This window comes from Rattus norvegicus, chromosome 12 (assembly GCF_036323735.1).
Source record: "Rattus norvegicus strain BN/NHsdMcwi chromosome 12, GRCr8, whole genome shotgun sequence".
NCBI lineage: Eukaryota > Metazoa > Chordata > Mammalia > Rodentia > Muridae > Rattus > Rattus norvegicus.
In genome coordinates this window covers 38,282,836-38,296,226 of record NC_086030.1, presented here as the reverse complement: position 1 = coordinate 38,296,226, position 13,391 = coordinate 38,282,836, and the positions used below count along the sequence as shown (strand labels likewise).

At 45.3% G+C, this 13,391-nt stretch overlaps 1 protein-coding gene across 14 annotated transcripts in view; it reads left to right on the top strand.

The window, feature by feature from the left end:
* The window catches only part of Ccdc62 (coiled-coil domain containing 62), a 36,740-nt gene extending 24,602 nt beyond the window's left edge, over positions 1–12,138 (top strand). For 9 of the 14 annotated variants that reach the window (XM_017598459.3, XM_006249356.5, XM_006249355.5 and 6 more), the window contains 3 exons: positions 2,793–2,909; positions 10,339–10,431; positions 11,391–12,138. In XM_017598459.3, the coding sequence (XP_017453948.1) occupies positions 2,793–2,909; positions 10,339–10,392 (171 nt within the window). In that variant the 3' untranslated portion in view covers positions 10,393–10,431; positions 11,391–12,138. Of the gene's footprint in view, positions 1–2,792; positions 2,910–10,338; positions 10,432–11,387 lie in introns of all 14 variants that reach the window. The other 5 variants (XM_039089784.2, XM_039089776.2, XM_039089783.2 and 2 more) reach the window with 3 other exon arrangements.
* Positions 12,139–13,391: the final 1,253 nt, after the last annotated feature.

Sequence of the window (13,391 nt, the reverse complement as noted above, 5' to 3'; positions counted from 1 at the left end):
ACAGAGATCCCCCTGCCTCTGCATCCTGAGTGTTAGAATTAAAGACGTATACCACCACATCTGGCACTAAATTTGTTTTAAATCATAGACCTTTAAAACATACACACACACACACACACACACACACACACACACACACACACACGTAAGCACACACACACGCTCCACATGCTCCACATGTTCCCCCCCATGTACTTTGGTCTTATTCTTTCTACATTGTCTTCTTGTCCCTTTTTAGGTTATTTTCTCCTTCTTCCTTCCTTCCTTTCTTTCTTCCTTCCTTCTTTCCTCCCTCCCTCACCCCCTCCCTCCCTCCCTCCCTCCCTCCCTCCCTCCCTCCCTTCCTTCCTTCCTTCCTTCCTTCCTTCCTTCCTTCCTTCCTTCCTTCCTTCCTTCCTTCCTTCCTTCCTTCTCTCTCTCTCTCTTCTTTTCCTGAGACGGGTTGTCTGAGTAGCCCTGGCTGTCCTGGGACTCATTCTGTAGACTGACTTTACCCTCAGATCCACCTGCCTCTGCCTCCCTCCCAAGTGCTGGGATAAAGGTTGTGTGCACCACCACTGGCTGGCTTACTTTTCTTCTCTTAAATGTTTATTATTATTGTCTGCATGCATGTGATGTACATGTGTGTGTCACAGCATTCATGGGGAGTCTGAGGCTAGCTTTCTGGTATTGGTTTTATCTCTCCACTGTGGGTCCCTGAGATTGAACTAGGGCATCTTGCTAGCCCTTGAGATTCTTTTTTTTTTTTTTTTTTGGTTCTTTTTTTCGGAGCTGGGGACTGAACCCAGGGCCTTGTGCTTCCTAGGTAAGCGCTCTACCACTGAGCTAAATCCCCAGCCCCGCCCTTGAGATTCTTAAACAATAGTTTTTCTTTCAAAAACTGTTGTATTGATTTTTTTTCAACTTGAAACCAACAGCAATACAAAAAGAATTGTCAACAACTCCCACTCAGTTGCTTGTTGTCAGCCATGCCTTCCTTCACACACACCCTGGTAACAGCAGTCTCCAGTCAAAGGCCATGGACTGGTGACCTGAAAGACATGGTGCAGCAAGAGCTAGGTGCAGACTGAAATCTCCATTCTGTTGACAGTGATGGGCAAGATGAGGCCTGGTGGTAGATCACAGGATGTAGCTTTCCTTCCACTCTCCTGCCCTGTTCAGGTGTGCATGTGTGTGTGTGTGTGTGTGTGTGTGTGTGTGTTTTTAGGGTTTTTTGTTTATTTTGAGACAAGGTCTCATGGAGCCCAGGATGGCCAACCATGTAGCTAAGGACAGCCAGCCTTGAATTTCTTCACTGCCCAAATGCTAGGGTTATAGGTGTGCACACTCCCAGGTCTTCAGCATCATCCTCTTCCTCCTTTTCTAATGGAGTCTCCCTCTTCAGTGCTTGAATTGCAGATATGAGCCACCACACCTACATTTTTCTCCTTTTTCTAAAGATTAAAGGGGAAAAAAAGGCTTACCCTTAATCTCTGTACTGGGAAGGCAGAGACAGAGCAGGCAGATCTCTGAGTGTGAGTCCAGCTTGGTCTACACAGTAAAAAGAAAGAAGAGAAGAAAAGAGAAGAGAAGATGTCTGGCCGTCCGGTTCTAAATAACAGTGAAAACAGTAAACTTTGATCAAACGGTTCTTCAAAACTTTATTTCCTTTATTTCTCCCTGCACATACCTAGTAGAAAGGAAAGGAAAAGAAAGGAAAACAGGACAGAGCTATAGTCCACACCTGTAATCCTGACTCTGGAGCCAGAGGCCGGGTGATTGTGAGTTCTGGGCCAGCCTGGGCTACAGAGTGAAACTTAAGAAAGAAACCAAAACCGAGTTGGTGAGACACCACCTTCTTTTACACTTATTTATTTGATTGTAGGGTGTTTTGGTTTGGGGTAAAGGCAATCACAGCAAGCCTGACAAACCGGATCCAATCACCTGAATCCACTGAGTACACATAGAAAACTGACCTCATGCCATGGAGAGCTCTCTCCACACACAGTAAACAAGTGTTCTGTTTTTAGAGGCCATTTCGACTGCTCAGAGAGAGGGTAAAGGTGCTTGCCACTATGCCTGACAACCTGAGTTTGGTTCCTACAACTTACATGTTGGAAAGAGTACAGACTCTTAACATTTTCTGCTTAAGAATTGACTCTTTTGCCAGTTGTGGTGGCACACACTGGTAGGATTTGCTGAAGGAGGCAGAGGCAGGAGGATCATGAGTTTGCGGCTGGCCTGGACTAAACATTTTGAAAAAAAGAATTGACTCTTTTAACTTGTTCTCTGATCTTCACTCTCAAAAATAAAATAAAATAGCCAGATTAAACTAAATTGCATCTCCACATATTCTTTCAAAAGCCCACGTAACCTTCAGTGTCAAGGTTCTGTTTTAGTTACTTTGACCTACTAATTATGACTTGACTTTTTTTTTTAAGACAAGGCATCACTACATAGTCCTGGCTGGCCTAGAACTCATTAGGTAGACTAGGCTAGCCTTGAACTCAGAGATCTGCCTGCTTCCTGCCTACTGAGTTCTGGAATTAAAGGTGTGTGCCACCATACCACCTGACTTGACATTCGTATTTAGGAAAGCCATCAATGTCTAAGAATCTTAAAATTAGTCACATTGATTTCTGTTAATGTTGCATTATTTCATTGAGTAAGTTGTAAGAAATGAAAGGAATTGGGTACATTTTATAATACTGGTGTCTCCATCGACAGAGTTATAACGTCTGTGTCTGTAACTTGTGATTGTGCAGAAACACTTAGAAATGTCCCTCACAGTTGTGAACTGCGTTGATTTTCAGGATGACTTTTCTCCTACAAGTAAACTACAGCGCCTGCTGGCCGAGTCCCGGCAGATGGTCACGGACCTGGAGCTGAGCACACTGCTGCCCATCAGCTGTGACAATTTCAACAGAAGTGTGCGTTCTCTTTTCTTTCTCTGAAAAAATGTGTGTGGGTATAGGTGTATGTGCAGGAAGGTGTGTGTGTGTGTGTGTGTGTGTGTGTGTGTGTGTGTGTGTGTGTATGTGTGTCTGGTACACTCAGGAGCTGTCTGCCTTATTGTTTGAGACAAGGTCTCTCCCCGGAACCTAGAGCTGGATGATTAGCACTGGGGTTAGGAGAGCAGGCGCCACACCTGGAGAGCAAGCTCAGGTCCTCGTGCTTGTGTGGCAGCACTTGCTGACTGTGCTGTGTCCCCAGACCGCATTCCCTTTTCTTGTGCCCTGCAGCCATAGGGTCTGAATCTGGGAGGTGGCTGCTCTGATAGAATGAAGGTCGCAAGAAGAGAGGCGCAGTGCTCAGAACAAAAGGGCATGCTGTGGGTCTAGAGAGACCAAACCAAAACGGTCACTGGGTCCAAACTGCTTCTGTCTCATTTGTGGGATACCTGAGGGCAGACTCTTGGTTCGATGTTTTCTGCTACTGTAAATGGCACTCAGGGCCTCAGGGAGCAAGTGCCTTACCCTCCTCTCACATTCTTGGAGATGTTTTAAAACACACAGAGTTTTAAACGTCTTTATTTTTTGTTTTGTTTGTTTGTTTTGAGACAGGGTCTCCCTTTATAACCCTGGCTGTCCTGAACTATGTAGACCAGGCTGGCCTTAAACTTGCAAAGATCTTTGTGTCTCCTAAGTGCAGGGTTTAAAAGTGTGCACTAGGGGTTGGGGATTTGGCTCAGTGGTAGAGCGCTTGCCTAACAAGCGCAAGGTCCTGGGTTCGGTCCCCAGCTCCGGAAAAAAGAAAAAAAAAAAAAAAAGTGTGCACTAACGTGTTGGGCTCCACAATTTCAATCTAAAGTGTATGTAAGACTTTAAGAACACTGAGAAGTAAGGGGCTGGAGAGATGGCTCAGAGGTTAAGAGCACTGTCTGCTCTTCCACAGGTCCTGAGTTCAATTCCCAGCAACCATACGGTGGCTCACAACCACCTATAATCAGGTCTGGTGCCCTCTTCTGGCCTGTAGTTGCATACATGCAGGCAGAAAGCTGTACGATGTATATATAATAAATAAATAAATTTTTTTTTTTTTAAAAAACGCTGAGAAGTAGAAAAATAGAAAAAGTACAGTTGTTCATCTCTGACAACCACCAAACACTTGCCATTTTAAATTTTTTTTTTTTTGGTTCTTTTTTTCGGAGCTGGGGACCGAACCCAGGGCCTTGCGTTTCCTAGGTAAGCGCTCTACCACTGAGCTAAATCCCCAGCCCCGCCATTTTAAATTTTATCTTCCTCCTCTATATACTTTAAATTTTACATTTGTTTACTTTTGTGTGTGTGTTTGAGACAGGGTTTTACTGTAACCCAGGCTAGCCTGGAATTAATATGGAGATCAGGCTGTCCTGTGTTCCTAACTCATGGAGATCTGCCTGCCTCTGCCTCCTTAATGCTGAGATTAAAGGCATTGCCTCTGTCTCTGTCTCTGTCTCTCTCTGTGTGTGTCTGTTTGGGGGTGTTGTCTACTACTGAGTTCTGAGGATCAAGCGCAGAACATCAGGCTTAGCAGGAAGTGCCTTTGCCGAGCCATCTCACTGGCTCTCCATAGCTTTCCAAAAGCATTTGAGAGCAAATTTAAGAAAATACAGCCTTTCACTCGTAGACGCTTCAAGATGCATCATCTCTTTCAGGTGTGTGATTTCTGTAGCGGGGTGGGGGCAGGTCTTCCTATGTAACCAGACTAGAGCCATCCTCCTGCCTCTACCTTCTGAGTGCAAAGATTATGTGCAGGTGGCACAAACTCATCAGGTGAGGACATTAAAACAAACAAGCGTAAGAGCATCGCCACACTCAAGATCAACTGTGACTTAGTGTCCTCCAATGACTGACCTATGATAGCTCTCTCCCATCAGTTGTCAGTCTTTTATCTTTGTTCAGATCGATATATGACCAAGGTCCACCATTTGCATTCCCTCCCTTACTGACTCTCACCACAGTTCATTGTTTTCCCTTCTCCCCTTCTCCCCTTCCTTCCCTCCTCCCCTCCTTCCTCCTTCTCTCCTCTTCCCTCCTCCCTTTCTCTCCTCTCTCTCTTCTCTCCCTCTCGCTCCCTCCTCTCTCTCTCTCCCTCTCTCTTCCTTCCTTTTTGATGTTTATTTGTTAGACATGGCCTCTCTATAACCCTGGCTGTCCTGAAGCTCTCTATGTAGCTCACCCTGGCCTTAAACTCATGGATCCACGTGTCTCTGCCTCCCAGGTACTGGAACCAAAGGTATGTGCTACTCCCAACCAATTTCATTTCTTTTTTCACAGCTGGGGACCGAACCCAGGGCCTTGTGCTCGCTAGGCAAGCGCTCTACCACTGAGCTAAATCCCTAACCCCTGTTTCATTCTTTAACGTTTTTCGTTGCTTGAAGGTGGGATGACGCTGTATGTGGGTGTGACCGGCTCTCCCCTCGTTGCATTGTGTGGCACTTTCCTCTTTTCTCTAGAATTCCTTCTCACTGATGCTTAGATCTAGGAATTTGACTAGATCCACCCACTAAACTGTCTGTCTGTCTTCCTAGGCTGAAAACTGCCATTCTTTCAGAGTTTCACACATTGGCTTTGGCTATTTTTCTGACCATAGTAAGGTTTCAACAGTAGTTGTACAAGCTGCTATGGAGATTCTGTTGCTTCCTGTGTAAACAATGTGCAGAACACCAGACCTGACTTATGGTCCCTCATTGTGAAGTAAGAGCTCATGGCTTATGCTTCCCATTTCAGACTTAAGATACAATCTTTGAACATGCAGTCTGCGTAATAAAATCAGTTAGACTGATTTTGTATCTCTAACCAAAACCCCAAATAATAATAAATAATAATAATTAATAATTCTACAAGAACACTGTCCAATACAAAAAATTGTATTGACTATGTGTATGTGAATGTGCACATGTGTGGAGGCCAGAGGACAGTTGCAAGCGGTAGGTTTCTCCTTCCGCCCTGTGAGTTCCGGATTGGACTCAGGTCCTCAGGCTTGGCAGCTTCTTCACTCCTAAGCCATCTCGCTGAGCCCTGGTGTGCTATCCTATTAATGTTGCTGGGGCATAGCTCAATAGTGTATTGCCTTTTGGACATAATGCAAGGCCCTGGGTTCCATCTCTGTGGGTAAGAAGTCCCCCTCCTGCCAAGGCCTCCAATACAAAAACACCAAATCCTAATGACATACAATTTACATACGAAAAAACAAAAAATGTCATCAAGAGTTATTTTAGTGTGGGACTGGGGAGATGGCCCAGTGCAAAGAGAGCTCCTTGTATAAGCATGAGGGCCTGAGTTCAAATCCCCAGCACCCACATAAAAGGCCAAGTACGGGTGTGTGCTCTGAACTCCAGGACTGTGGGGGTCAGAGACTGGAGGTCTTGTTGGCTGCCAGCCTAGCTCTAGATTCAGCGAGGGACTCAGTCTCAAAGGAATATATATGGCGGGGCTGGGGATTTAGCTCAGTGGTAGAGCGCTTACCTAGGAAGCGCAAGGCCCTGGGTTCGGTCCCCAGCTCCGAAAAAAAGAACCAAAAAAAAAAAAAAAAAAAGGAATATATATGGCAGAGTGAGAGCAGACACACAAGTCCTTCTCTGTCCTTTACTCACATGTGTGGGCTTTTATAACCACACATAAGTACACACACACACACACGCGCGCACGCGCGCGCGCGGGTCTTCCCTGCCATTTTGATGAAAAAGTGAAACTCACGCTGCTTCAGTAAGTGTTGCCGTGCATGTGAACCATGCAGTGTTCACTGAGAAGAGGGCGCCTCCATCAGAGGAGATTCCCTGAGTGAGCGCCCTTGGCTTTGAGTGCCTCTGTCTTCATCCCACGAGCTATACTTCCAGCCTGTGTGTACTCTTCACCTTTCCCTTGATATGCTGGGACTTGTTCGTGGTGTTGGGTCATTGGTGCTGTGTTCTTCATAGTTGCCAATTGATATCCCATTGTATGGCTATGTGTGCCTGTGGGAGTGCAAAGTGTAGACATGCTGGTGGGGGTCAGAGGACCACGTTCGGAGGTGGTCCTCAGGTACCACACACCAGTTTTTGAGACAAGGTCTCCTACTGGAACTCACCAAGTAGACCAGTGTAGCTGGTTAGTGATGTACTTTTCTCTGCCTCCCCAGCTCTGAGATTACAAGCCCATTCTAAAACACTTGTTTTTTTGTCGTCGTCGTTGTTTTGTAGACAGGGTTTCTCTGTGTAGACCAGGCTAGCCTGGAACTCAGAACTCTCTGCCTGCCTTTCCCTCCTGAGTGCTGAGATTAAAGGTGTGTGCAACCATTGCCTGGCTTACACTTGGTTTTTTTTAAAGCATTATTTTCCGTGTTTTGCTAGCCTGTGTTAGCACCGTGACTGTACAGTGCTGCAAGAGGCCAGAAGAGGGCGTTGGGTTTATGTGAGACCCTATCTGCTGTCACAGAACCCACAGCTCCCTCAGTTCGGCCTCTGTGGTGTGAGCTGCATGTCTATATCTGCATCAGAGTTTCCATCATGGTTCACAGTGGCTGGTCACCTGTGACAGAGGCTCCTCAGTAATGACCTTGAATGGATCTGAGAGGAAACTGCAGGGAAAGGGACAAAGCTGTGACCTCATATCCATACCGAAAAGATGCTGAAGCTATGTGAGGCTGGCAAAAACTTGGGTTGAAAGAATTTTTGAGTTGGAAAGACCCAGAAGAAATCTATAATCCCAACCCTTCACTTTATAGATGAGGGAAGGGGATTAAATCCTTTGATCAGTGTTAATTGGAAAACAAACATACAACACTGGCTCCAGACAGAATACATTTGCAGAAGGATTCTGGAGACGTTGGGAACAGAATTTAAACAGCAGAAGTGCACTTGGCAACAAGCTTCATACAGCCTCCCCATGCCTTCCCCATGCCTCTCCATGCTTTCCCCATGCCTTCCCCATGCCTCCCCATGCTTTCCCCATGCCTTCCCCATGCCTCCCCATGCTTTCCCATGCCTTCCCCATGCCTCCCCATGCCTTCCCCATGCCTCCCCATGCCTTCCCCATGCCTTCCCCATGCCTTCCCCATGTCTTCCCTATGCCTCCCCATGCTTTCCCCATGCTTTCCCCATGCCTTCCCCATGCCTTCCCCATGCCTCCCCATGCTTTCCCCATGCCTTCCCCATGCCTCCCCATGCCTCCCCATGCCTTCCCCATGTCTTGACCATGCCTTCCCCATGTCTTCCCCATGCCTCCCCATGCCTTTGAACTTGTTAAAGCTAAAAACAGGAAAAGCAAACGATTGTATAAAAACATTCTTGTTTTTGCAACAAGGAAGCAGGGTAAAGTTTTGAGTATCTTGTCTGCCTTTTTGAGGCAGCACCATTGGGAGCTAAAGGGTAGTAATTCAGAGCCTTTCTGTGAAAGAGATACTTGCCTGCCACACTGCGGAGCTCCAGAGAGTCGTCATCCTACAGAAAACAGCAAGACTTCTGACCCTTTGACAAGCAGTGTCGTTTTGTGATTCTCCCAGACATTCTGCTTGGGCAGGAGATTGAATAATTCCAGGTTTTCCTTGGAACTTTTAGTTTGCATTGGACGGAAACCGTAACTGCTCCTAGCAGGGTGTGAAGGAAAGGGACAGACCACACTCCTTCCTCCTGATATCATAGGGGCTGTGACACTGTTCTGTTGAGTATCCGTGGTGAGTGGGTGTGCGTGTGCAGCAGCTCACGTGTAGGAGACAGCTCTCTTCCCACCATGTGGGGCTCGTGTATCCAACTCAGACCATCAGACTTGGCAGCGGGAACTTTTAACTGCTAAAGGCATCTCACTGGCCCCAGTTTATTTGTTTGTTTGTTTGTTCAAACTAAAATATTATTTAGTCTTTTGAACCAGTGTAAATATCAACTCTTCAATTACAACATCAGCAGAACTCCAGTAATTTAAAACTTGACCAGAAAATAAAAGAATAAATCTCAGTAGTTAGCCACACCCAGAGCAGCCCCTCACTGCAAATGAGAATGGGGGCAACTCAAGCCTGAATGGAGCCTGGCACTGTGACTAATACACAGGACTAGACGTTTTATGTATCAATTTCAGATTCGTGCCTGTAATCCCAAAACATGGGAGGCCAAGGAGAGAGGATCATGAGTTCATTACCAGCTTGGGCTACCCAGAACTCAGTGATCCACCTCTCTCTGCCTCTCCAGCCCTGAGATTACGAGCCCATCCACACTTGTATTTTTAAAAATATATATTTGTTATTTTATGTGCATGAGTGTTTTGTATGCATATACTCTACACCATATTTGTGTAGTCTTGTCTACATAGCGAGTCCAGGCCAGCGAAGCCTATATATCAAGACACTAATCAAAACAAACATGCAAGCAAACTATAAGATAAACGAAGCTGGAAGTGATGGCACACACCTCTAATCCAGTGCTCTGAGTGCAGAGGCAGGAGGATCTCTGAATCAGAGACCAGCCTTGCCTGCATCGTGAGGTCCAGGACAGCAAGAGCTACATAGAGGGATCCTATCTCAAAAAGACAATACGTAAAGAAAGAAGGGGAAGGAGAGGAAAAGAGAGGGGTGGGGGGGTGGATGGATGGATGGATGGATAGATAGATTGATTGATTGATTGATTGATTGATAGAGCATGCCATTAAGCTGGCTGTGTGAGTCTGTGTGTAGAGACTCTTGCTGCCTAAACTGACATTCTGAGTTGGGTCCCATGCCACATACATACACACAGATAAGTAAATGTAATTTTAAAAAAATCTTTTAAAATGGCAACAAAATGATGGCCTGGTAAAATGGCTCCACCAGTAAAGACTCTTACCAGCAAGAGTGACAACCTAAGTTCTATCTCTATCCTGGATCCCAGTAGTGGCAAAAAAGAACCAACTCCTAAGAGTTGTCCTCTAACCGACAAACACGTGCCATGACGTGTGCTTACACACACACACACACACACACACACACACACACACACACACACTACCATACAAATAAGGAAGAATGACAACAAAGACTTTGTACCAGGCACAGTGGTGAGTACCAGATACATGGAGACCGAGGAAGGAGAATCTGAATTTAGGGTAGCCCAGCTTCAAACAGAACACAGTGAAATACAAGAACATAGTATTTCAGGGTTTTTAGTGTGTGTGTGTGTGTGTGTGTGTGTGTGTGTGTGTGTGTGTGTGCGTGCGCGCTATACAATCTGTGCAGTGGTTCAGGGAGTTGGTGCTCCTTCTCTGTAAGTTCCAGGTATCAAATTCAGGTTGCTAGGCTTGCTCAGCAAGTGCTTCTATTCCAAACCATCTCTCCAGTCCCCCAACGTCTTAGAAAGGTATTTGTGTCTAGTTGTCTAAAGTATTTTTTAATTTCTCTAACCTGGATACTAATTTTGGAGTTGTTTTTTTCTAGAAATTAGAAGTCTCAGAAGAGCCAAATGAAAACACCACCCTTGTGAGTCATTGAAAGAGACAAAGTCAACTTGGACATTCACTGTGGCCATGTGTAGGTCATCTTTGCTTGTCTCACCCTCTATCACAATTGATATTAATAAGTAACTAGGAACGTTGATAATGTAGAGTCAAGGCCACACATCTGTCCGACCAGTAGTTCTCTCTTTAACCTGATTTGCTGTTACTATAATTAACCTGAGTAGCTTGCCAATTGCTTGTAAGAGAAATACAAACTGAAAAAAAGTTTGTTCTCCATACTGATAATTTTAAATCTAACGAAGTTGGTGTATCCATGCAGTTTTGAAAATTGGCATCTTAGCTGGGCAGTGGTGACATAGTTCTTTAATCCCAGCACTCAAGTGGCAGAGACAGGAGGATCTCTGTGGGTTCCAGGACAGCCAGGGCTACACAGAGAGACCCTGCCCACCCCCCAGTCCCCCCAAATCTTATTTGGGCCATCTGGCAGAGTCTGTAATTCCTATGGAGAGACTGATGCAGGAGAATCACAAGTTTCATCAACCTGGTAAAATTCTGCCTCAAAAAATCCTAGCACTTGGGAAGTTGAGAGACTGAGGCAAAAAGATGAGTTGAAGTTAAGTCTGGGCTACATTAATGAGACCTGACCCAGAAAATATTTTTCAAAAGGCATTGCTTCTGCCTAGAAAGACTCTTGTGTGACTTGGAGTTTTATGAGTCTGTGCCTCAGGAAGCACTTTCTTGTCTGGTTGGATTCTGTCCTTCCTTCCTCCCTTCCTTCCAAGCGGGTTTAGTGAACTCCGAGGCCAGGTGTCTCCTGTTAAGCACCAGAGCCTTTCCAGGGGGAGGCAAGACTCGGAGCTGCCCAGCCTGCCTCCTGCACCCCTCCTGCCCCTGCTCTCACTGCCAGGAAGTTTTCATGTTTACAAAACATCCTTAGACCTTAGTGATGAAAACCCACTCTGTAGTCAGCTCTCAGACCAGGGCTGATTCCTTTCCATTTTGTTGACTGTCTTTGTTTTCTCCCGAAAGCAGGATTCTCTTTGGAAGGCAGAAAGTGGATACCATCCATCGTCACCTGAAGATAAAGAGGACTGTGATCCCACATAGATAGGCAGCCTTTAATGCAAAGGCAAGGAGACACTCAAAGTTTATTTCTTAAAGCATCTGCATTTTTTTTGATGAACTTTTTTTTTGTTGTTGTTTAAAAAATAATTTTCATGCCTAAAAGATTAGGTCTTACTCTACACACGTGTTTGGAAATATGCTAAAAGGAAAAGACAAAAAACAAACTGTCACGATGCAGAAACCTTTTAACAACATCCTGGGAGTATCTGACACCATGTGTAAGACGCCGTGTTCGTTCTCTGCCTGTGCGCATGTCCACATCATAGCCGTATTTCCCAAGAGTCCGCTTCCTGTGTGTGACGCAGTCTTTCTTCTCTTCTGGTCTCAGTGTTGGACTTTGTTGTAGTGATGGACATGAGATAAGATGGTGTAAAGTTTGTAACGGGACACTATTACCTTGGGTGCTAGCAGTTACGGCCCGCCTGTCCTCAGGCGACAGCTGTATCTTGTCTGGCTCTGTAGTAGACAGTTCACTTACACAGGACAGCACTTGCTGCAAGATCAAGTTTTATATGGATTTTAAAGAAAATATTGAAGACTAAGAATTCTATTTTACTTGTAATTTAATTTTTTAAAAGAAGATTATACTATTTGCCTCTGTCCTTTCTACCAGAATTGACTAGTTTCATTCAATAAAAATATTTTTAATAATAAATATTTTATTTGGTTTCCTTTTACTATACAGAACCAAAGCAAGGAAGGTATGTATGTATATATGTATGCATGTATGTATATATGTATGTATGTATGTATGTATGTATGTAATCTTTTTGGCTTTTCCAGACAGGGTGTCTCTGTGTAGCCCTGGCTGTCCTGGAACTAGCCCTGTAGACCAGGCTGGCCAGACTCACAGAACTCTGCTTGCTTCTGCCTCCTGAGTGCAGGGATCAAAGATACGCACCGCCGCCGGCAGGCTAACAAGGAAGTTTAAATGCATCCAGGCAAGTGAATACGCACCGCCGCCGGCAGGCTAACAAGGAAGTTTAAATGCATCCAGGCAAGTGAGTGTCTCAGGAAAGAGCCTTGCAGTCCCTAAGCACTGCAGACCAAGGCTCCATTGTGCTGGGTCAATGCTGCTTTGTTAGAGGCCTCAGGGTTTCCTCCCAGATGACTTTCATGAGCAGGGACGCCTGTTGAGCTCACCTTTGTAAGGGTGCTGAAAAGAAACTGGGTGAGGCTGGCACCCTCTATAAATGCTTGGTTTCTCTTCAGACTGGTTGTGCCGAGCCAGACTAAGAATGTGGAGCTGATTCTGAACCAGCGCCTGCCAAGTGGCAAGCCCACAATGCCCTTGGAGAGGCCACGCTCCACACTGAGAATCCAGACAGTAAACTTTTCCTGCGCTGTGTGCTAGGCTCATAGCTGCTTCTCCACTTGCCTGCTGACAGGGAACGCCAATCAGATGCTCCATAGGAAAACGCAGGGTAGAACAGGGTTTGAAATACATTATTTTATAGCTAAGTCTACTTTTATTTCATAGGCTTGAAATATCTATAACACCTGTCTATTCCAGGCTGGCTCAAAGTTATGATTCCCCCTGCCTCAGCTTCTCCAGTGCTGGGATGACAGGAGTCTACCACCCGTATGTCACCAACAAACCTCTTCTGACCCAACAAGATTATTATGAATTAATATGAAATTCAGAATGGCAAACTTAAATATGATCCACTTCTCTTGTCTTGACATGTCATTTTTATATCAGAGCAATTCCTTATGTGTGTTGCAAAGAGTTGCAAGATAAGCTAGCCTTTAGGATTTGCATTTTGTCATTGTCATCCCTAAGACCAACGTATCAGGAGGCAACTGAATTATAATTCCCCTGCCAGAAATGATCTCAGCATTGGAAAAGACTGATACAGGGTATTTTTAGAACTCGTGAACAGACCTTTTAAACAGAAATAGAAACAC